Raw genomic sequence first — 24590 nt, 5'->3', positions numbered from 1 at the left:
TAGCCATTTTGTGTAATTTTTGGTAATACATTCAAGGCTCTTGTGGCTAACTAGAGACTGTGTTAGAAATAAGCATTTGAAGTAGGTTTTTTATATTAAAATGTGAGTTTTAAAGAATTTTACTTGGCTTTTGTTTTTTTCTTGTATAAACACTTTAATACTTTCTTCAACTCTTGTTACTCTTTCAAAGAGATGAAATCTTTAAGAACAGTTGAGCAGTTTTCATTTCAGTAATTAATTAATGGCTTGCAATGTAAAAAGATTATGGATTTGGATTTCTCTCTTAGGCCACATTTGGACCAGATTTTTGTGTTAACGCTGCTGGATTTTTTGGCTCCATGATTTTACTTCTTTACTGCACTAAAATAAATAGATAAAACAGTGATACAGATATTTATCTGCTTAAATAAGATAGGGCTGTTTAAAATGATTTGAGAGTAACAAGCAGGAAAATCTGTGAATAATTTTGCTGGAGAAGCATGGTGTTGATCCTATGGATTTTAAGGGTGATTTGATTCTTGTCGTGTGTTCCACTGCCAATCTGAAGGAGGGCAATTAATTTAAGACTGTTACAACATTCTTTCTCTTGCCATTTATGATGCTGGAACTTACTCCTTCTCTAGTGTCTGTTATTTCTTATCTGAAGGTGCCTAAAAAGGGTCTATATGCTTTTGATAAAGCTGGACAGATCCTGTGGCGTATGACGGGGGTTTCCAGCATCAGCTTTGAGCAGAAGTTGTAGACTTTTTTTTCTTTTTAAATCTGTTTCTTTTGTTGATTCTTTTGCTAGGGATGACAGCCATGCTCTTGGGACCAAAAGGCAACAAAAATTCATTATCTGCCTTTTTTCTATTTTCTATAAACCTTTTGCCTCTCTCACTCCTGAAAGGCGGCTGTTGATGACACCAATACTACTCAAGTAGTTAATGGGTAGTCTTTGTTTTTTTTCCTAATTTTTTGGTTGGGCACATACTTCTGTTTTTAATGCCTCAAATGTCTGAAGATAATGAAAGACATTATAGAATCATAGAATGACCTGGGTTGAAAAGGGCCACAATGATCATCTATTTTCAACCCTCCTGCTATGTGCAGAGTGCCAACCACCAGACCAGGCTGCCCAGAGCCACATCCAGCCTGGCCATGAATGCCTTCAGGAACGGGGCAAGCACAACCTCTCTGGGCAACCTGTTCCAGTGCATCACCACCTTCTGTGTGGAAAAACTTCCTCCTAATATCTAAACTAAACCTCTCCAGCCTCAGTTTAAGGCCATTCCCCCTTGTCTTATCACTATCCACCCTTGTAAACAGCCTTCCCCCTCCCTTGAAGTATTGGAAGATAACCTGCTCCTTTGGAGAACTGCACAGTCTTTTAAGCTGTACCTTATATTGTCACATCTTGCTGAGCAGTAGTTTCTTTTTTGTTCTTTCAGTACCCTCTTCTGCAGTTCAGAAACTGCTGAAACCTTGAGCTACCACAAATCTTAACACTTCTGATATCCTCTTATAACAGTTATTCAAAAACAGTAAAAAGAATGCAATCCGTGGATGCTAGAGAATCCATGTAAACCATCCAGTTGGCAGTGATCGTTAATGAAGTTGTGTATTTCCCCTTATAATCTAAGGGGAAAAAAAACGATATACACAGATCCAGATCATTTGCTGTGGTAACTTTGAAAAGCTGTTCTAGCTAGAAATTATCTATAGTGATACTTGAAATAAATTACCTTCTTAATATATGGCTGTAATATTGTGGGTAAAAGAACAAAAAGTTCTACTAGTGTTGCTGACATCCATATCAACTACTTCACAATCAACTGCAGTTTGGTTCTGTAGTGCAGAAAAAGGCAAACTGTAGCATATGAAATATATTTTAAAATTCTAATTGGCCCTTGGCCAATGAATAAAATTTAGAGAGTGGTCTGTATTTAGCGTCTGCTTTTCTGAATGCTTTAACATGCTTAAGTCTTGTTCAAATCCTGTATAGGTAATAGTATATGAAGTTTTGGCCAGCTGCGTGTCTGTGACAGTTTGAAATTGTTCTGGATTATCAGGTTACTTTCGGAAAACAAAAACAAAATGCAACTAACTGTCTTCTGTCAGCTTCATGAAGCAGCTTGTTGTATGGTCTTGTAGGAGCTAATGGCGTCAGAGAAGTGCCAGAAGCAAACTCATGGAGCTTAACAAACTAGACTTGCATCAGCTTTTGCTGACATAGGCAGCAAATACTCAAATAGTTGTAGTGTTACATAATTGATGACCTGTTTGTGCAAAATCAAGGTATTGCTGAATGCTTACATATGGCTTTCCTTATCACTTTTTGTTTTCAAATTCAAACTTTTTTGTGTGTCTTCTGGTATTTGTGGCATGTAGAAACACTTCCCACGTTTAAGACTGAATGTATTTTGGACAGGGAAATTTTAGCAATGCATTAGTGCTTAGCAGCACATGATTTGTAGTATTTAGAAAGGTTACTTCTTTAAATGTTATTCCAGCATAGCTCAGAATAATGTTTCAAGCAAACAAATAAATGCAAGTTGATTTGTTTAAAGGCCACTTGAAATGCCTATGTATTTGATACTGGTTGGAAAATAATAAGAGCTTCTGATATCAGTGATCTAAATTCTTAGGAGAAAATTAGGAGCCTCTAGGATTACTGTTACTACTGTTACTTTTTTTTTCTTTTTTTCTTTTTTTTTTTTTCACTTTTTCCTTGCAGGATATTGAGGCTGTCCAAGTCAGTGAAGTTTTATATATAGTATTTCAGTTAGTAGCTATTATGTAAGAGAGAAGAAAACAGAACTGGAATATAAAATATATCAGCTGTCTCTAGGAGCAGAGAACACACTGCCTTTGATTCTGTAACATCTCCTCCTTGTTCTTTTTTGTATACTGTGTATGTGTATTTACCATCGTACAGCTCTGGCTACCAGAACTGTCTGCATGGCCACATGAGGCTCTGAAATGAGAAGATTGAGGTGGTGCGCATGAGCTGCCAGCTCAAATGAAAGCAGCATTCTTGCACCTCATTGGACTGCTATGAGAAAAAAACAAAAAAAAAAAAAAAAAAAACCCTTAACTTTTCAAAAACAAAATTGGTGTCTGGCTGTCAGAGTTAAGAACTAGTCTCAGATGTTCACCAAAAACAGAAATAGTTGTGCCCACCAGCATTCATAAGTATGAGCAAGAATGTTTTCCACATGAATTGAAATTGGTGGCACTCAAAAAACTACCCCAGCTTGACTTCATCCATAACTTGAACTGTAACTGCCAACTGTAGTCTGTAAACTTGTTTAGTGTGTCCTGAAAACTATAATCTTGCTTGGAATGCGCTAAGTTAGACTTTGATCACAGTTAACAGTCGTTAACTTTGTTCTCAACTGCTGTAAAACTTGAACTTTCAAAGATCTCTGGCTCCCTGTGGGATTAGAATTTATTGATAGAGCAGAAGTATAAAGGAGCTTCCCTTTCATTTCTGCCAGGAACATATGGGACTGATTTTTTTTTTTTTAAATAGCCCATATTCCTCGGTGTTTCTTCTGAATAATCCATACATTCTTATAAAGAAACACTTGCATTTCTGGAGAATATAAAAACAATAATGCAAATTGCTTCTGAGATGATTTTTGTCTATGCTAGCATTCTGTAAAGGCAGTGATGCTGCCTATAGCTTTTTCTTTTTTCAGCTTATGCAGCAAGAAGTGTGAAAATAAGTATACTAGAGTAGTGTGAAAAGGTTTTGGAAATTATATTTGGTTAGGCTTTGACTCATGGCATTACCCTGTATGACTTGTGTGTCAGACTTGGAGACATGCATCAATCTGTTTCCTGTACTGTTCTGAGCAAATAACTAAGAAGTTATTAATACAGTATTGCTCTGAATTGTTATTCTGAGCCTTATGCTTAATTGTGAAGTTTGTACAGAGGAACTCTGCTTCTTAGGATTAAATAAAGCTATAGAGGATATTCGCACCCATAAATTAGCTGGTGAATTCAAATAGCAAGTATATGAGAAACAAGTGAAAGTAACAAAATGTTTCTACGGTTTTACATCTCACATGTCTCCAATCCATATCATGCATATCATTCTGGTGCTGTTCCTGCACTATATGTATCAGAGAGAGTAAGTAGCAGGTTCTTGACATTCTTGCTCACTGGCACCATGCAGGCTCCTTATGACAGGTAGTGGTTGACTTCACACTCGATTTTTTTTCCTCAGGCAGCAGAGAAACTGATCTGTCTCTCTTTATCCAATCACTAATCCAGGAGAAAAAAAAAAAAAAAGCAGAATGAACTTATCATCTTTGAGAGAGTTACCACTATACTCATACAGCTGGAGCTAGTTGGTTGGTTAAAATTACTCGGGCAACTAATGTTGCATCAAGCTGCTTTCCTCCAGGAAGGATACTAAAAATATGTACTTGGGTGTGCAACAGTGCTGTTTGGTTGATTTTAAGAAAAAATATCTTTCAGAGTAAAAGCCGTTTAAAAAACGTAGTTAATCAGGATTTTACAGAGCTCCCCAAAGTTTGGATCTTTTTGTAAATCTACTGATTTTTGATCACAGAAGTCACCATTGTGATAATCTAGCTTGACTTTTGCCTAACATAGGCCATAGAACTTAAATATAGGACTTGAGAGACAGATAAATTATAACTAATTTTGGAAAGGCTTTTTGGGTGCTCTGATCTCAGCAGTCTTGCTTGTATTTAAGCTATGCCTTTATCCATATGTTTAGATAAGTAATAGTCTCAGAATACTGTCCATCTTAATCCCTTATTGAAATGACATAAAGAATACTGTGAAGATTTTCTCCTTATTGGTTGCAGAAACTCATTAAATGTACTGGTGCAGAAGTTGTTCAGCTGGCAGGTATAGTCCAATTCAGTTTGAAAACTAGTCACACTTTCAATACGTATTAATGCTGATAATAGATCCTTGAACACTAAACATCATGAACCTTGATTTCCTGTCAGTTTGTATGTTGTGCAGGACTGCATTGTATATAATGAAGTTTTAGTTAGGAAATAAGGCCTTTCCTGCATCTGAGGTTTTCGTATCTCCTGCTTGTGTGAATTCTGTTGGTGTGCTGTTGCAGATGAGCTCATAATCCACTCAGAGGTCGACAAGCATCTACTTCTGGGATACCTCCTTTGACAGGCTTATTTTCAGTGTTCTGGATGTTCATCTTTTTAAAAAAGCTGGGAGGAAACTAACATCCTTCAAGAGTGCGACCAAAACAGGCTTAATAAAGATGTTAAAGAAGTGAAGGAAGGAAGAGAAGAAGGATCTTTTCAGACTGTGTAATGTGTAGATTTAATTTGGATATGGAAAAATACTAAGATCATTGACTTTTAAGAAAGAAAAACATGCTCTGCATTGCACATTGTATTGCAATACAGACTCTTTAACATACTGTGTTTAATCCAATCATGAGCAAGTTACTTAAGCAAAGCAAAGAAGGCCTCAGAGGGTGGTGGAAAAATGATATATATGAAATACCATTTGTGAATATAATCTTAAAGCTAAGATAACTCTTATGTTGCCCTTTTGGCTGGAAAAGTTGCATTTTTTTTAGTGCCTTCTCAACATTCCTCCTTCTCTACTACAGGGCTTTCTGTCCATGTACTATGTAATGTGGCTACAAGCAGTTTATTGGGCAGAATTGTTGTGTGCTTATAGATCGGCTCAACTGAGCATGTGCAGGACATATGACAGGGCCTCTGATCCCTGGGCTGTGCATGTGTCTAATTGTGGAAACAAAGACCAGGGCTAACTGTATTTTATCTCCTCCTATTTCCAAAACTTCCAGTGATGATGATATGCAGTCAGACCTCCTTTGATCTCTGTCCCAGCTCAACTAGCATTTGTATCCACACAGTGGTAGTACCTTAAAATGGAGGAAAGAAGAAAGCCCTGGTCCCTGTATAGTTTGTCAGTTGACAGACAAGGATCCCTCCCTAGAGGCTGAAAGAGGAAGATGCATAAGCTTTCCACTAAAGGAGTGCCCTGAACTTCAAGATCATAGATGGACAAATTTTCGTAACCAGTAGGAAATTAATCAGTAATAAATATTTCTACTTGGAAAGAAATGATTGCAATGGCAAACCCTGCTCAATCCTGTCAGATCTTCAGTGCGTTACACACGAACTGAGATACTTGTCTGGACTGAGCAGACAAATTCTGTCTTTCTAAAGTCTGATAGATTTGGGCATGAGCTGGGACTGGAGCTACTCAGCATTATTAAATATGTACATTTTTAAACTTGCACAGTTCTTGGACCTCTGGAAACTTTACAGCATGTGTTTCCTTGAGACCTTAAGATTTAAATGGCTCTAAGCTTTATTAGCAGCTATACAAAGAAATAAGTTACGGAGTGGAGCAGAAGTTGATTTCCTAAACCTTCTTTTTGGACTTTTAATTTCTTAGTAATGTATTTTTGTGTTATGGACTACTAATGTGTTTACTGGTTTATCTGACAATAACACTGAATTCTATTTCAGGCTTTTTCTTTTACCACTTCAAATATCTGAGATGTTATGATTTTCAGCACTAAAGCATGCTCCTGTGATTTTTTTTTTTTCATCTTGTGAAGTTAGTTTCTTTTCTCTGCAGTTTGCTAGCTGTTAGTGAGTATTGTCTGAGTAGAATGTTCAAGGTTCTGATTTGTCTTCCACATTTTAAATTAAATGTGACATATACTGCTTTGTGTCCTTTATTTGATGATGTATATTTAGCATTAATTTCATACTAATACTGTCATGTAGTTCTGTTGTAATATATGTATTTTTAATATTCAGTTGCAAATAACTTCAGCTGACAAAAGCTTAATTTATGCTTATTATTAAAGCAGAGAATGGAATTTTATGGCTATTATAGAGTTGTTAATTACATAGAATCCAGTATTAACTTTGCTTTGGCAGAATTCCCATTTGCTGTCTGTTGAAATTTCAGTCTTGCAATGCAGAAGTACATTTTCAGTGGAGAGAGTGTTTCTCTTTGTCTGATTGACCTCACAAGGGGTCAATCAGACAAAGACAAACAGTATAGTAATTAAAAGTTAAAAAGTTTCCACGAATGGAATGTTAAAATGAGGAAGAGTACTCATCTGGAAATAAAAAGCCATTGGTAGTATTTGCCTTATATTATAATGTGAATTGTATTTTATTCAATTTATATAATATGTATGCTGTTTTTTTTAACTACCTCATCTCTTTTGGGGTCATTTTAGTTAAGGGGTGTTTTTAATATGTTCTCATTATTTTAACATTATTAGCTACAAAAGAAAAAGTAAGCATTATCATTAAGAATGGTAGGAGTGTGGAATTATGGTAAATGTGTTGACAAAATCAAAAACTCCATAAAAACATATTTCATAATTTTGGTCATCTCTGGGCTATTAAATATAAAGATTGATGGTGTTCAAACTGTTACTGATAGTTTCTAAGCAGTTAAACTAAGAGTACTGAATTTTTTTTATAGAAAAAATAATCAGCATCGGTGGAATGCATCAAAGCCAGGGTGAATTCCTTTTCTCAACAGATCTTCAATTTTATTTCTTTCACTGCTTCCAAGTAAGCAGTTGTTATTGCAGTTTCCATGAAGACTGACAACCTTGTCTATTTTGATAGCAGAAGCTTACCAAATAGTAAAACATAATCTGGTGCTTGTTATCTTTTATCACAAACTTCTGGTTAGCATTAACTCTTTAAATTTCTGTCCTGCTGTGTGTTTTAATCTTATGGCACCCTCTGAAAGTTGGGAGTCTGTCAAATGTGGGGTGATCTTGGAGCTGTGGCTTACAGGTCTTGACAGTCATCTTCTGAAATCTTCTTAGGCAAGCTGATCTTGAATTGTTCTAAAACCACCTGTTATATTACCTAAATATAAAAGATCTCATTTTAAATCACTTCATGTAATTTGGGGGAAAAAAAGAAAAACAAAACAAAACAAAACAAAACAACCCCCCCCCCCCCAAAGACATGGTACAAGTGTCTAATGGCTATTATACTTCATCTGTAAGTTTCTGTCTCTTAAAAGTGTTGTCAAAGCTAAATTCTTCTTCCTTCTATAGTTACAGTTTGGATTGGAGACTTAATCCTTGTACTCTCCTGCGGTGCTACTGAGATTCAGAATGCCTGAGAATAAGAACTGAGGGAAAAAATTCTGGAGAACTTGATTCTGTGGACAGGCTATGAGACTTAATGCTTCTTGCTTATCTTTGAACCCTAAAAGTCCTGCTGTACTTGTGCTTGTTCTTCGTGAAGAATTCTTATGCCTGTCCTTGTGTTATGAGAGCAGCAATATGGGAATAGAAAGGAGTAATTCATTGTCTCAGTCCTGACAGGAAAAGAAAAAAGAAAAAAGAAAATTGAACAGGGAAAAAGGTGAAATGCTTCAAAAATGCTGCAAATAAGTAAATGGTTTTGACTGGTGCTTATGCTTTGATTAAACAAAATGAAAATCAGTTTTTCAGAGAAATCTACCTACTGCTCAGTTAGTAAAATCTAACATTGTTCTGCCCAGTAAATAATGTGGGACACATCGCAGTGAATGGCAGTGGCCAGTCTGCAACTTCAATGCATTCATGAGCAGCTGGCATCTCAGCCCAGCTGAGTGGGGTATTTAATCAGCAGATAGGTTTTCTTGTGGAGTCCTGCAAGGATTGCTTATAAGACCCACAGGTCTAAACAATTTCTATCAGTGATACAGAAGGCAACATAAAATTACAAGTTAAAATCTATTGTCAATGTGAAGATCAATAGATAGTAAGTCAATGGTGAGCACAAGACATCACAGCATAGTCTGTGTTGCCTTCCAGATTAGCTTCAAAGAGTATTTTTCTGAGGCTGAATAAATCTATGTAATTATCACAAAAGAGAAGTTTATTTCCAGAGAGAAAGCGAGGGATTCTCTGACAGACTGAATCATAGAATTGCAAGGTTGGAAAGGACCTACAAGACGATCTAGTCCAACCGTCCTCCCATTACCATTACTATCACAAACTATTAAACCATATTTCGTAGCTCCTCATCCAGGTGCCTCTTGAACATTGCCAGGCATAGTGACTCCACCACCTCCCCGTGCAGGCCATTCCAGTGCCTGACCACTCTCTTAGAGAAAAAGTTCTTCCTTATGTTTAATCTAAACCTCCTCTGGTACAACTTGTGGCTGTTTCCTTGGATCTAGTTTGTTGCCTGGGAGAAGAGGCCAAACCCCTCCTCATCACAGCCTCCCTTCAGGAAGTTGTAGAGTGCAATGAGGTCTCCTCTGAGCCTCCTCTTCTCCAGACTAAACAATTCCAGCTCCCTCAGCAGCTCGTCATAAGACTTGTGCTCCAGACTCTCACCAGTTTTGTTGCCCTTCTCTGGAGACATTCCAGGGCCTCAGTGTCTTTCTTGTAGTGAGGGACCCAAAACTGAACACTACTGTGTTCAGTACTCTCAAGGTGTGGCCTCACCAGTGCTGAGTAGAGGGGGATGATCACCTCCCTGCTCCTGCTGGCCACACTATTTCTAATGCAGGCCAGGATGCCGTTGGCCCTCTTGGCCACCTGGGCACACTGTCAGCTCATGTTCAGCCGAGCATCAACCAACACCCCCAGGTCCCTTTCCCCTTCACATCATCCAGCCACTCAGCCCCCAGCCTGTAGAGCTGCATGAGGTTGTTGTGGCCAAAGTGCAGGACCTGGCACTTGGCCTTGTTGAACCTCATCCCATTCACCTCAGCGCAGCGATCCAGCTTATCCAGATCCCTTTGAAGGGCCTCCCTACCCTCAGGCAGATCAACACCACCTCTCAGCTTGGTGTTATCTACAAACTTACTGAGGGTACACTCAATCCCCTCATCTAGGTCATCAGTAAGGATATTAAACAAGATGGTCCCCAGTACCAACCCCTGGGGGACACCACTTGAAACGGGTCACCAGCTGGACTTGACTCCATCAACCGCTATCTGTTGGGCACGGCCCTCTAGCCAGTTCCTTACCCAAAGAAGGGTATACCTGTCCAGGCCACAGGCAGCCAGTTTCCCCAGGAGAATACTGTGAGAGACCATGTCAAAGGCTTTGCTGAAGTCTAGGTAGACTACATCAGCAGCCTTTCCCTCATCTACCAGGCTGGTCACCCAGTCATAGAAGGAGATGAGGTTGCTCAAGCACAACCTGCCTTTCATGAACCCGTGCTGGCTGGGCCTGATCCCCCGGACACCATGCACGTGCCATGTGATCACACCCAAGATGATTTGCTCCATAACTTTCCCTGGTACCGAGGTCAGGCTGATAGGCCTGTAGTTCCCTGGATCTTCCTTATGACCCTTCTTGTGGATGGGAGTCACGTTGGCAAGCCTCCAATCCTCTGGGACCTCTCCAGGCAACCAGGAGCACAGGTGGATGGCAGAAAGTGGCTCAGCAGTCACCCCCGCCAGCTCCCTCAGCACCCGAGGGTGCAGCCCATCCGGTCCCATGGACTTGTGGCAGTCCAGATGGAGGAGGAGCTCTCTAACCGTCTCCACCTGAATCACCAGCAGTGTATTCTGTGTAGCATTCCAGACTTCCAGATCAGGGCATAAAGTGCCCTGAGGATAACTGATGTGCCTAGTAAAGGCAGGTGTAAAGGCGGCATTGAGGACCTCAGCCTTCTCCTTATCCTCAGTGGTCACATTCACAGCTGCATCAAGTAAAGGATAGAAATTCTCCCTGGTTCTTCTCTTATCGTTGATATATTTACAAAAGGATTTCTTATTCTCTTTTAATGCAGTGGCCAATCTGAGTTCAAGTTGGGCTTTTGCCTTCCTAACTTCCTCCTTGCATACCTTAGCAACCTCCTTGTAGTCTCCCCAAGTAGCCTGTCCCTTCTTCCAGAGGACACAGACTCTTTTTTTCTTCTGGAGTCTCAACAACAGTTCCTGGTTCATCCACACTGTTCTTCTTCCCCTACAGCTTGCTGTATGGCATTCAGGAACAGCCTGTTCTTGTGCCTTTAAGATTTCCATCTTGAGGAGTGTCCAGGCTTCTTGGACCCCTTAACGCTTCAGGAGTGACTCCCAAGGGACCCCTGCAACAAGCATCTTGAACAGGTCAAAGTCTGCCCCCTGGTAGTTCAAGCTAACAGTTTTACCAGTCACCCTTCTGACATCTCCCAGAACAGAGAATTCTACAATTTCATGGTTGCTCTGCCCAAGACATTCCCAACCTTCACACCTCCCAGCAGTCCTTCAGTGTTAGTGAAGAGCAGGTCTAGCAGGGCAACACCCCTGGTAGGCTCTCGTACCAGCTATGTAAGGAAGCTATCTGCCACGCCCTATAGAAACCTCTTGGTCTGCTTCCTCTGCACTCTTATGTTTCCAGCGTGTATCAGGGAAGTTGAAGTCTCCCATGAGAACGAGTGCTGGCAATAGCGTAATTTCTGCAAGCTTAGTGGGAGCTGGGGAAGCAGGATAGGCAGGCGGGGGGGCTCCCGTGACACTAAGTTGGGACTCTTTTCCAACTCTCCTCATTTGTCAGGTCTGCCCGACTGTGACAAGGCGGGGGGTCAACCACTTTTCTGGGGTTTCTCCCTCACACCCTTCCCTTTGACACACCAGTGAGTCACTCCAGCAGTGAATCTCCCACTCACATTCCCTCACCTCCTCCTTGAGCTCTACCATCAGACTGAGCAGCTCATCCACCTGTTCACACCTCACACAGGTGGAATCTCTGCTATCCTCCCCAGGCAGCAGCAGGCTCAGGCATTCCTTGCAGATGGAGACCTGAACAGCCACATTTCTGGGCAGTTTCTCCATCTGGGTTGCCACAGTTTTCTTGGAATAAGCCCACTGTCTGGTGGTAACATGTTTAGGCCTGCAGTCTCAGAGACTGTCAGGAGGAGAGCTGGTTTCCTGAGCAAGGAGGGACAACACCTAGTTCCTCACCACTTGACCCACTTCCCACACCCACAGCTGCAGCACTGTATGGACGGCGCAGACTATGCTCACTCACTGACCCATTCTCAGTGGGTAGTAACAGTAGTTACTCACCTGCTGTGCTCTCCGTGATTATTTAAAGCTTATCACCAGGTGCCAAGGGCAGGTGATGACACATTTGTAGGGTGTTTAAACTCTGCTGCTAATGTGCCAGCTCCATCTCTGCTCACTTAGCAGCTTGCCCACAAGCTGCTAGCCCCTACAGGTGCAGCACTGTTGCTGGCTTCAAAAAAAAAGCCTTAAAAATAGCTTTTTTGTTGGCCTCTAGATCCCTTGCTCAGTGCAGTCTTAACTGGTTTGAATCTAGTCTGTGCAGCAAAATGAAGATGACACAGAGGATTTTTTTTTATGAGCAGAGAGGATGAAGCAATGATGAGTGATAAGCTAGAGGTTTATCATCAGCTAGATGTGAGCCCCTGATTTGACATCATGGTCAGAAGGACTAGTGTAATCCACTGTTCCATATTCATAGCATCATTCAGCAGGAGTAGAAAAGAAACCTTTATCATTTAATACTAATGTATTTTCTAAACCATATGAAACCATTACTGTTTCTGTAGTCAACCTGTGTCAACCTGATTGTTTGAAATTTTGACTTTCTCAGATTTATTTTGGTAGTCAATAAATTGTTAAGTTTGAATGTATGAGGTTTTTTTGTTGAACGTGTTCTAATCCAAACAAAACTTTATTGGTCCTGTGGCCTGTGTGGGACAGAAGATCAAAACTAAATCATCACAATGGTCCTTTCTGATCTTAATATAATTTCTGTAACTTTGTCAGTTGCAGCTGAGAGCCGTTTTTTAACACTTCTGTGGTCTTTCTTCTAATAGTAACAATTTGAATGGTTTAACATAGTCCCACTGCTTCCACGGATACTAAAGGGATCCAGAGTCTTAATGGCAATACTGCCACTGGCCTGCTATTTTAGAAGAATAGGTGAAAAACTTAGGAAGTTGCATACCTCACCACGGTAAGATTCCCTTCTTCTTTGCTTTCCTTTTATGTTAGACATGGAACAGTAAAGAAACTCTGGGCTCTATCCACACGAGTTAAACAGTTTGTTTTAGATCTGTGAGGAGCACAATATAGCTTTCCCAAACTACCAAATAGTTGTTGCATTTTTTTGTAACTATAGAAAAGATTGATAACTCTTGCTGCTCTCAGTTATTCCTTCCATGATGTTACTTTATCTCCTTTCTCCTTGTTTCCAACTGTCTTTAGAATGAGTCAGTTAACTTATGTTCTTACTACAAAGTTCACTGGGTGTGAATAACCTCTATCATATTAGGAGTTAAACCTCAGATTTGAACCAAGTCCTTGCTTAGTTTCAGTGTTCTTTTGTCATCTCATTCAAATGCAACATAGTCTTGATTGTTACCTATTTAGAATCATTCAGTTAAAGGACACTATAATAAATAGTGGACATCTTTGCGGTTGCCTTTTTAGCTGTGTTGCTTCAAGTTTAAGTGAGCTAAGTATGTTCTTTTCTAATGTTTATGTAGTCGCCATCGTCTTCGCTGTCTTCACCACCATCCTCATCGCAGCCTCAGGTTAGCCACAGCAGAACGAAGGCTTCGCAATTGTGTCAGTCTGCATCCCTCTCCTGGGCTAAACGTAATCATGTAGGTCCTGCAAAAGCTACCAGTCCGTCAATCCGTCTGCGTCGTTGGCGGCCCTTGATACGCCTTCCATCTGTTGGGCTTCATTCTGTTGTAAGTGTAGTCCATCTTCAGTCTTTTCTTACTCTGACACAAATGGCATTCTGCCAGATACTTCAGTCTTCAAGGCATCATATTATAATTTTTGTTGGGGTCCTTTCTCAGCCATTCTTAGGATTTTGTTCTTCCTTATTTTTCTTTCCCCCATATTGGACAGCAAGAGTACATCACTCCATATTTTGCTGTTCAAGTATTTTTGATTCAGGACATGTGCCGAGTCATTTTCAAAGTGTAGATGAAGCTTGCCCTTCATAAAGTGGCTTTCCTTTTTTGTTGTTGTTGTTGTTGTCCACAGGCTCCAAATCCAGCTTCTTCTTTTTATCTCATCTTCATGGTCTTTCGTTTGGATTTGCTAAAGCAAGGGGCTTCTCATTTCTTGAATGACATTATTTCTTCTGTGTGTTCGAGATCTGCCTTATGTTCTCATATCCTAAAATTAGTCTCCTTTTCTTTTATTCTGAGTCTTACTTAATGGTTTTTGAGTGTTTCAATATGATGAAGTGTTTCATGTAATTCCAAGGGGCTCACGTACTTTCTCACTTGACATCTGTTTCTTTATCCAGTTTCTTTCTAGGCAGACCTTCTAGTTGAAGGTGAAGATATTCTAATAAATAAAAACTAGTCATCGAATGTGCTAAAGCATTTTTCCTTTTCCCCCTTTTTTTTTCTGTTATCCTGTTGTTTTCTCTTTTTCACTTACAGGGCACAAATCTATCTTCAAAATGTAGAAAAAAATTGCATGCACAAAATAGACAGTATTTCTATACTGTGCTATGGCTACAGTTCATTTCAATGCTAAATTAACCATGATGTAACCAAAGATGGAAGTTACAGCATATTATGATTATGCTAGAAACACTGTTAACTACTGTAGTCTTATTTACTTCGTGAGATTTCTGAAAGCAACTCCTCATCCATTAGCAGTGAGCGTTTGTTCTGATAATTTACAAACTGTAATTTAATTCAGAAAGTAGGTGCCCTTCAAAAGAACTCTATGTGGCAAAACAAGCTTCTAAGATAGCACTAAAATAATACTCATTTACTCCACTTAGATCCTTGATTCTCCAATTTGGCAGATTAAAATTGTAAGTCCTACATACAAAAATTTATCACTGAATATAATATAGTGTGATATGTGTTGGTAACTAAAAGGTTCTTCTTGTCTTTACAGTTCTTTATAACATATATTTGGAAAGATATGAACCCTGTATAAATCATCATAATTTGCAGAAAGCAGGCAGCATTTTGGGCATTAGTAGAGCTTATAAGAAAACGATTGAATTGCTTTTATTAAAAACTGACTTAAATTTAAGGGGTGGTGGGGACATCCTGTATACATTTTCTAAAGTAATTTTAAGTACATTTCTAGTCCTAAACACTGACAGAAAATAATTGTTTCAAAATTAAGAGTGGAAGTCAGTGGTAGGAAACTGTTTTTCTGCTCTTTAAATAAAACCACCTTCCATAGTTGTAATTTTCCTTTGATGTTTTAGATATGGTCTCCGGATATCTGCAGAACATACAATAGAAAAAAAGTATTCAAAACATTATCCTGAAATGTTCTGTGCACATCTGATAATTTTGCAGTAAACATGGTGAATTTCTCATCTGTGGGTAACAACATACTTTATATAGAATTTTTCTCAACAACTGTAATGATCTCTTGCTCTTCCAGTTCATCCGTTCTTGAAGACTAGTGCCTCTGCTCACCTTGGGATCATTTTGTTCCTTTTTATGTAACACGCTAATCTCTCCATATTCTCTTTTTTTACACTTCTCAAATAAGAGAACATGAGCTGTTCTTTTTTTTTTCTCCCTGAGTGCTCAGCCTTTGATTCCTGTGTCAGATTAACATTCTTATTTCTTAAAAATATAAGGAATGCATCTTGAACTGTACGCTGTTGAATAATCCATCTCACTTACATATTTACAGACAGATTTCTGTTTGTGTAAGTATTCTATATCTAGATTCTCTGGTCACTGATAGATCCCATCTCTAAATTTCACCTTCTTGTCATCCTCTCGTTCAAAATTAGTTGCTGCTGTCCTGCAGCTAGCCTCCCACTTGCATGTTGTAGCTTCAGCTTGAGACATAAAATTCATAAGCTTTAGAGGGACAGTATGCTAGACAAACAAATTAGACAATGTTTAGCAAAGGAACTTCTTACTCATTCTTGAGACAGTTGCTCTGTCTTTTATCTAGACAGTGGATCTTTATCTGCGGTAAGCTGTGCATGTTTGGTTTTGAAGCTCTTGAGCATCTCAAATGCAGTAAGCTCTCTGTGGTACGTTGATCATGAATAGAGATGTGACTGTTTTGTGAGAATTAATCAGAAATAATCTTTCTGAAATTCGTGATCATTATTCCAGTGGTCATTGTTTCAACTGCAGTCTTTCAACAAGGATTCAAATGCCTATCACACACACACACAGTAAATTTGCTTAAAGGTAGTGTAGGTGCACTTTGTGCCTCAAAATGGAAATTACAGATGCCTAATCTACCCAGATGCAAATGCATAACTTTTTCCCCTTCAGAACTTATTGAATCTAAACCATGCTAATGTTCTTTTGCACAAACATCACATAGAATAGATTTTTCTTTGTCTTCTCCTAATTTATTGTGAGTGAAATTGTACACATGAACTACTATAGTTTTTATTCTCTGAGACTTATTATTACTTTTAGCTTAATAATTCAGTTCCTCAAGATTCTGCAAAATTATTTTCCTTATCAGTCTTTACCTCTTTTCTTTCAGAATCTGATAGATTTTCAATGTCATTTTCTTGACTGAATGCAAAAAGAAGTTTCATTGGTGTTATTGTGTTGAGTTTTTGTTTGCTTTTTATTTTTTTCCATGTTTATTTTTCTGATTGCTACCTGTAACACAAAGCATTGTACTAAATTGGTTTGAGAGGCCTCTTGCCTTGCTCCATTTTCTTAAGTAGAAAGGAGAAGTAATAAAAAGATTCCATTGGAAGAACCTTGCATGTAACACTGAATCTGGCTTTATACTGTGGTCTTTTATAAATAAATTTTAAGCATAATGAAGTGAGGAGTTTCTCAATACGTTCATAAGAGCAAGACAGATTTTTTGTTGCTTTTCCCCCCACTGGTGAGTTTGCCCAAGAAATGCAGATGAAAGAAGCATTATTAGAGAAGCTGACGTGACGGGGCTTTGTTGACTTAGGAGTGTACTACCAAGTTCCTAAAAGTTTGTGCAACAAGAAGAATGAAGAATGTTGTTTGTGAGCAAAGTAATGAGAATGTAATGGTGAAAGGTGAACTCAAAGAGCTTCTTGGTATGATGGAAGGTAGGAAAGGATATGGTTGACACAGTAGGAAAGTGTAAGAAGTGTTATTTTAGAAATTACTGATGAGAAATCTGCTAATGAAAAACAGGGGTACTATTTTGATTATATGAAGTAATGCTTGAGAGGTGTATACAATTGCTGTCTACTCTGAGAAGTTTATTTTACTGTTGAATTGAAATGTTCAGGCTAGTAGAGAAGGCTGTTAAATCTTATGAGAGATTAGGAATTGGTCATTTAATCACAGAATCGCAATATTGTAAGGGCTGGAAGGGACCTCTAGAGATGTCCAAAACCCTGACTGTCCCCTCTGTGGACATTGGAACACTTTTAGTAATGAAAAGGCTTTTGTTATACAGAGAATGAGAGAGGTTGGAAGGAAGAAAAGAAAATGGCTGCTATAGTATACATTATATGATGAGAATGAGGAGTACAAAACGATTGGAAAGTTGTCTACTGAGCAACTAAAAACAGTGCTAAAAACAGTGAAGTATGAGAGACTGGGAATCCATGAAGTCACACTATATTACTATCAGAAGTTACCTCAACACCCTGAGAACAAATTGGGATTGTTGTGTACTTAGAACCATCACTTTTAAGTGCTAAGCCTTTTTTTTTTCTATTCAAATCTTCAGGTTATTATTTTTCAGACTTTTTTTTTCAAAGAAGTAGATTGGAAAAGTGGTTATATGAGTCAGTGGACATCACAACCTGTTCCTTATTCTAAGGGTACAGTCATAACGTAAGTTTCTGTAAGCTACCCAAGATGCTGATATATGTCCTCTATCTTTTCTGGATGGGAAATAAGTGTAATTTTTTTTTTATTCACTGAGTGGTACAGCTGTTCAGAAGACTTGAAAAGTGAATCTTGGGTCTTAGAAGTCAGTTCTGAATCCTAGCTAGACATTGATCATGTTTAGACTTTTATTTTTTCTTCTTCAATATGATAATGCAAATCTGCTGTCTCCTAGACATTGAATGGGCTTCTGTGTGAAAAACCAAAGGAACAGGTGCTCTCAAACCTAACTGAAGCTGATATTAGTAGTCTTTGAGAAGAGTAAACAAGAGAAAATCCTTCATAATTGCTTTTGTATTATGACCTAGTGATGAGCATACAAGCTGAATTTTTAGAGCTATGTTCTCTTCTTCTAAGCATTCACACAGGCTTTATTAAAAGCTGAAAACTTGTCCAGAGGTGTAGCTTTCCACAATAGACATCATGCTGAAGCTGACGTTCTCTGCCCTCTGAAACAGAGGTGAAACAGAGTCTTTTGTACATTAACTGGTCATGGAGGACAGTTAACATCAGTGAGGATGGGAGGAGGTTGTGTGTGAGAGGGTTCCCCACCTTTTTTTTTTTTTTTTTTTTTTGTCTTTTTTGAACTTCCTGTATGGAATTTCTATAAGCTGCTCCTCTGTAATTCTGTCTTCTTTGGAATTCTTGTTTGGTTGAAAGACTTATGGTGCCACCTTGTCCTTTGCTGTATTGTTCTGATCATTTGCTTGGGTTTCATCAAGCAGCTTGGGCCATCTTTTCAAGTCTTTCTTCATGACCATAAGGAAGAAGGAAAGTTTTAATGGGGTCTTAAAAACGTGATGTAAACTCAAGATTCTCCACAACTCGTTTTACACAGTAATCTGTTTCTGACAGATTTAGATTTTTGAGATGCTTTATGAAATTCACAGAAGTATCAGAGTAAAGATGGAGGAGAAAATGTATGAAATACAAGTCACATTCTTGATAATTTCTTTAGAAGTAACTGAAGTGCTTTTATCCATTCACTCAAAACAGTATCTTCTTAATTGTGAAATGGAGCTCAGTAGCAGACTGGACAAATTCATGAAGGAGTAAGACCATCAGCTACTATTGAACATAACAGTGGTGGTGCAGCTTTTGGTTCAGACGTTCTGACAGCACTTCTTACCAAACTTGACACTGGGAATGTGCTGCAAGAGAAGAGCATGCTCTGTTTTCTTCTGAAAAATCTTTTGTATTCTGTGATTGGCAACACTGGGCTGGATAGATGTTTACCAACTAACCATGTTTTTTTCATGTCACTTGGTGCTGTCAGTGCACTTCAGTCCATTCTCAATATGTAGCGATGATTCCTATGATGCTGCTTTGAAATTCCAGATGTCTCTGAGTGTAACACAGCTCTGTATCCCTCTCAGTTTTTCATCCTTCCTTTCTGCATAAGAGATGTGTGAGCAGTACCCTGGGAGTTTCATCTGTTTCTGCTGTCTGCAAGGAAAGAAAAGGTTAACCGTCCTACAAGTGACTTGCATTCACTTTGACTAAGTGAATAAGTTTTAAAATACTGTAGGTTCAGAATTTTCAGTCCTGTACTGCTTTGTGACGAGAGTTGCATTACTGAAGGACTTGCTATTTATATGAATATCTATTTTTAGTGCTAACGTATTCGAGTTGACACAGCTTCTAACTCAGTAATGGCAAAATAAAGCTTTTATATAAAACTGTAATTGAAAATACTTCTACTTACTTAAGTGAGATGATTCTTACTAATACATGTATGTGCAGGAAGCTTCCTTATATTTCATAATGTTTTGCAGTGTGATGTCTTCCATTCTGCCCAAATGCAGAATGTGTTTTTCACTTGCCATATCTCTTGGACAGGTGTTTTGCACATTATGATATATTCTCATTAATCATATGGGGATGAGTTTTAGTGAATGCAATATGGTTTTTGTTTGTTTTGCAGGCACCAAGTATAGATGAAAAAGTAGATCTTCACTTTATTGCATTAGTTAACGTAGGTGGTCATCTCTATGAATTGGGTAAGGACATTTTCTTATCTGCTCTACGTTTGTTTAAAGACAAATACAAGTAGTAATCTTGCTGACTATCAGTTTGAGACAAGAGTATTTGATTTAATGGAGGGCTTTGGTTCTTTTGCATTGTAGGCTTTGGGGGTGGTGGGAAGAGTTTCTATCAAATGACTGCAGCTGTTTTCCCACTGCTTTTTTTTGGATTCTTCTTCTTTCAACTTCTCTGTTAAGACAAAATGACACACAATATTAGACTGTCTCTGATCTTCTTTTATTATTTGCTAAGACAGGAAGCAAGAAAGAATTGATGAACGTGTATTTCTGAAAATACTGTTATACTTATGTCCTTAAATTGCTTAATAAATGTATTGGATGCAACTTTGCAAGTGTTAGCTGTATTATTAAATAGCATGATACAGTTAACATTGAAATTGTATAGAATACCAGAAGATAATAATCTCCATTTGTTATAGGCTGGTTACTTTTTAATCTGTCTTAATTTAGTTAACTTCAAAACAGTAATCTCTGTTTTCTGAATTGGTTAAAGCTATTTTTTCTTTCTTCAGATTGTTTAGCAGCAGGTTCTGCTCAGATATTCTCTAATGATTCCAATCTAAAACATGTTGCTGGGCAACCAGGCTTTGCTGCAGCCACTTCAGAAAACTATCAAGTAGATATGAATTTAAAAACTGCAAGTCACTGGTCATTCTTAACATATTTTTTCCTGGGTTTTATAGTGGGAACGCTTGCTACTTTTTTTTTTAGTCAACATTTAAGTAAGCAATGCCCTTAGCAGGTGACAGTTAATTATTACCTGGGACAGAAGCAGTGTGTTAGAAATGTTTATATTAATCCTAAGGTGAATCTGTGGGTTAATATCAATGATCAGTCACGAACTGATCATTAGTGCACACCTCTGTTTTACTGATGTCTGTCAGTGTACTACAGATCAAACAGTGAGGCAACTACTACTGTAATGTAATCTAAATATGTTCTGACTCTTAAACTTCAAAGCATGATGAATGGGCTTTGTTTAGCTGTGCGCAGCTGCTTCCATATTACTTTTTCATTATGCATAAATTTACTCAAAGAGCACACTATTATATTTATCATATTTTGCTATATTCTATAAGGGTGATACAAGATAAAAGCCACTTCAGTTTTTTATTCAATGAAAACAAACAAACAAACAAAACCCAAATGGGCATTTGGTTTAGTTTAGTTTAACTGTATGCTAGTACTATTTTCCTAGTTCTTAAAGTAACAAGTTCCCAAGTTCATAAAGTAACATCTCTCTGAACTAGCAGAAGAAAGCAAAAAATAAGTAAGTAGGAAAATGGGAGAAAGTTTTTTAGGTTCATTCACTGGTTTCAGTCACTGTGGCCAGCATGTGGGCTTTGGCAGTCAGAAAATGCTGGGAAACCACATGAATGCTAAATGCTTCTGATGTTTTTGCCATAGAAGACATGTTATTTATAGGCAGATGAAATTAAAATGTTATTCTGCCAAGTTGTATGTAAAAAATGTAATTAAATTTAGCTTGCAACCATACTGGGCATTCAGTTTGTTTCCTTGGCATGTTCAGAAGAATTTGTATTGTTATATCTTCAGTTCTGGATTTTATATGAACAAGAGGGTGTTTGTGATTCTAAATATAAAAACGAATTAACATAAAATCTATTTTCAGTTATGAAAAATGCCATTTGGATGTACTATTGATTTCAGTGGAATCTGTGAGGAAGGGAAATCTTTAAAAAGGTGGGCAGAGCCAAAAAGGAATTTGGTCTAGAGAACACTTAAGATATCCTGACAAATGTTCTCATAGCGTTAGCTCTTCATTTGTAACCTCAGACATATTTCTATGAATAGAATTGTTTTAAATATACTGAGAACTATAGTGTTGTTATATTGCAAGTGACCATTTTTTTAATGTTGTGAAAATACTTAATGCCTGGCTTATTGGAATTGTTAATTTGTTTAATTTAAATGGGAATAAGGTTTCACTTATGTTCTTTGAAGTTTAGTGTTCTCATGTGTCATTCAGTCCCTGATGATGGTCGTCAAAGATCACAGATACACAGCAGTCAGTCTGGGTAATTCCAGTGTCATTGAAATCATTCTTTCCCACTTGAAAAGCTGAAGTGCTATCCCAGCAGTAAAGAAGTTGCAATTCATAGCCTCACATTTTCAAATAAACCAGTAGAGGAATCACTTCAGGTATTTTTAATATAACAGAATGTGCATAATTGATGACTGTTAAAAAGTAATAATTGGAGGAGAAATTAGGGAGTAGTTGTTTGTGTGTTTGTGTGATGCTTTTAAGAAAAGATACTTTTAAGAAAAAGAAAGTGGCATCTTTGTAAGTGAAGAGCAAAAAAAAATCTGTTCATTTATTTTATTGGCAAAAAACTCAAACTTTTCTATTTTAATTTTATAAATTTATTCATCAATACTGCTTTATGTTTCCACAGATGGACGCAAGCCATTCCCAATAAACCATGGGGAAACTAGTGATGATTCTTTTTTAGAGGTAGGAATAGAAATTGCTCATAAGTGGTATACAAAATTCAGTCTTGTTATATTTATGGTTGGATTGTGATTCTGGTTGAAAGAGTATCATAATATGAGAACAAGGAAGTGTAAGAAGAGCCGAGCATAACAGAAGATGAAACTGGCTTTTCTTCTCTGATGAGATTTTCATGCACCTGATTTCAAATTCTGTATGAGGGAAGTGATTAAATTGGAAATATAATTTATCATTTTTCTTTTAGTTGACTTACTTATAGTTTAATACATGCCAAAGTAGAAAGAAGTTGATTTGCTTTCCAACACTTACTCCTTCTGCCCCTTCTTCCTTTCTAATAATCGTTATTATAGAATCACAGAACGTCTTGATTGGAAGGGACCTTAAGGATCACCTAGTTCCAACTCCCCTAGCACGGGGGCAGGGCTGCCCCCCACCAGCTCAGGCTGCCCAGGGCCCCATCCAACCTGGCCTTGAGCACCTACAGGGATGGGGCATCCATAGCTTCTCTGGGCAGCTGTGCCACTGCCTCACCGCCCTCTGAGTAATGAATCACCTCTGAACGTCTAACCTGAATCTCCCTTCTTTTAGTTTAAATCCATTACCACTTGTCTTATCACTATCAGACCATGTGAAAATTGTCTGGTCTCCTTCTGTAGTTAATTTTGTGTGCTTGTGTCAGGAGCTGTTTCACTGAGAAATTGATCTCAAAGGAATTTACATTTAATTGAGGAGGTAAACTGCTATCCTGACAAAATGATCAGAAGTTGAAGCTAAGAGAAATGTGTGCATCTGACTTCTGCAGTAACCAGACTGGGTTAGCTTTACAGAAGGAAGACACCAGAAAAACTAAAAAGAAAAAAGAAAAAACTAAAAAACCCAAAACCAACTCAAAATGTAGTTTATTTACTAATATCTGTAAAGTATGTATGCAGTTTGTGTTTGTTTGGGCAAGGGAAGAAGCTCTGTAGAGTTCTTTCTTTTTTTTCCTGTTATACTGATAACATGTGTTCTCCATATTGCACCCTAAAGCTAGATAAAAGAATTATTTATAATCAATCACTTACCCCACACATCTTTTGTTCATCTTGAGACAAAGGAAAAAACACAGAATAAAGCAGTACACTTCAGAATAAAGGCAAACTTCAGAGATGCATTTGGAAAGTCAGGCAACATCTGTTGCATGAAGTAATACTCAGTCACAAAACTCACTGTTCTGGTTTTGCACACAACATTTGTTCTCTTGTGCTAGAAATAATCCTGAATAGCAGTGACTCGGATCAGAAATGCAGTATATGTAAGTTTGTGATACTGTTTAGTAATACTTTATGGAAAACTACACATTGACCATAATTTGTGTGAAGTGTATCTTCGCGTTTCAGTTGCTTTTTTTGAGTAAGTGTGATTTTATAGTTGTGGCTGTTCTGTTGTTGTTTATTTATTTATTTATTTTCCCCATAGGATGCAATAGAAGTTTGCAAGAAATTCATGGAACGTGACCCAGAAGAATTAAGATTTAATGCAATTGCACTGTCTGCAGCTTAAAAACTTTTCCACTTGGGCTAACCTATTGCAATGTGTTGTAACAAGATAACTGTTGCTGTACGTTAATAGTACAAGTTTTGATACTTCCCTAACATGTCCATTAATTGTAGCACATGTGGAATAAACTTTGCATTTGTCCTTGATACAACTTGCTGCTTGTTCCTGAAGCAAATTCATGTATTTATGTACACGCATGCATTCTGTGCAAGACTTCTTTGTGGCGGGGTTTTCTCCTTCTACCCCCTTAATAGTTTTGGAAATCAGTGCCTGTGATATTTCATCATCATAATGGTGAGCTAGTTCAGAGTGGGACTCTAGCTCATGCCATTTTGCATATAATATTTTGAGTGGAATATGGGATACTGGGCAAAAACTTGAAATATGAGGTTACTTGCATCTTTTAATTAAAATAATACAATCATACTATAAGAACTTTTGCAGGTAGCTTAGAAGATAAAGCCACTTTTTTTTTCATTGAATTATTTATAAATACATGGAAGAAAAAGAAAGCCGGAACTGTTTCTTCTTACTGGTGCTCAGGAATAATATTTTTAAAATTCTTATATTTACGTTTTGAAGAACATTAATTTTGTTTTTCAAGCCTAATAATGTTAAAGCTTTTTAATAATTTATTAGTTAAACCAGTGTATGCGATTTGTATTTGTGGAAAAACAACATGAATTTTTACCTCAGAAAAACCAAGTAGTGATTAATGTGGTCACTAATGGTAAGACTGCACAGGGAACACAC

General features: G+C 37.9%; 1 protein-coding gene across 1 annotated transcript in view; it reads left to right on the top strand.

The window, feature by feature from the left end:
* Positions 1 to 23983, top strand: part of UCHL3 (ubiquitin C-terminal hydrolase L3) — a 43466-nt gene extending 19483 nt beyond the window's left edge. The window contains exons 7-9 of the mRNA XM_042838867.1: positions 19705 to 19780; positions 22243 to 22301; positions 23757 to 23983. Coding sequence (XP_042694801.1) covers positions 19705 to 19780; positions 22243 to 22301; positions 23757 to 23840 — 219 coding nt within the window. The 3' untranslated portion in view covers positions 23841 to 23983. The remainder of the gene's footprint in view (positions 1 to 19704; positions 19781 to 22242; positions 22302 to 23756) is intronic.
* The last annotated feature ends 607 nt before the right edge of the window (positions 23984 to 24590 follow it).

Source organism: Centrocercus urophasianus, unplaced genomic scaffold (genome assembly GCF_019232065.1).
Source record: "Centrocercus urophasianus isolate 14NV4802_14NV808 unplaced genomic scaffold, USGS_Curo_1.0 seq_9, whole genome shotgun sequence".
NCBI classification, from domain to species: domain Eukaryota; kingdom Metazoa; phylum Chordata; class Aves; order Galliformes; family Phasianidae; genus Centrocercus; species Centrocercus urophasianus.
This window is presented reverse-complemented; position numbering and strand designations above follow the sequence as displayed.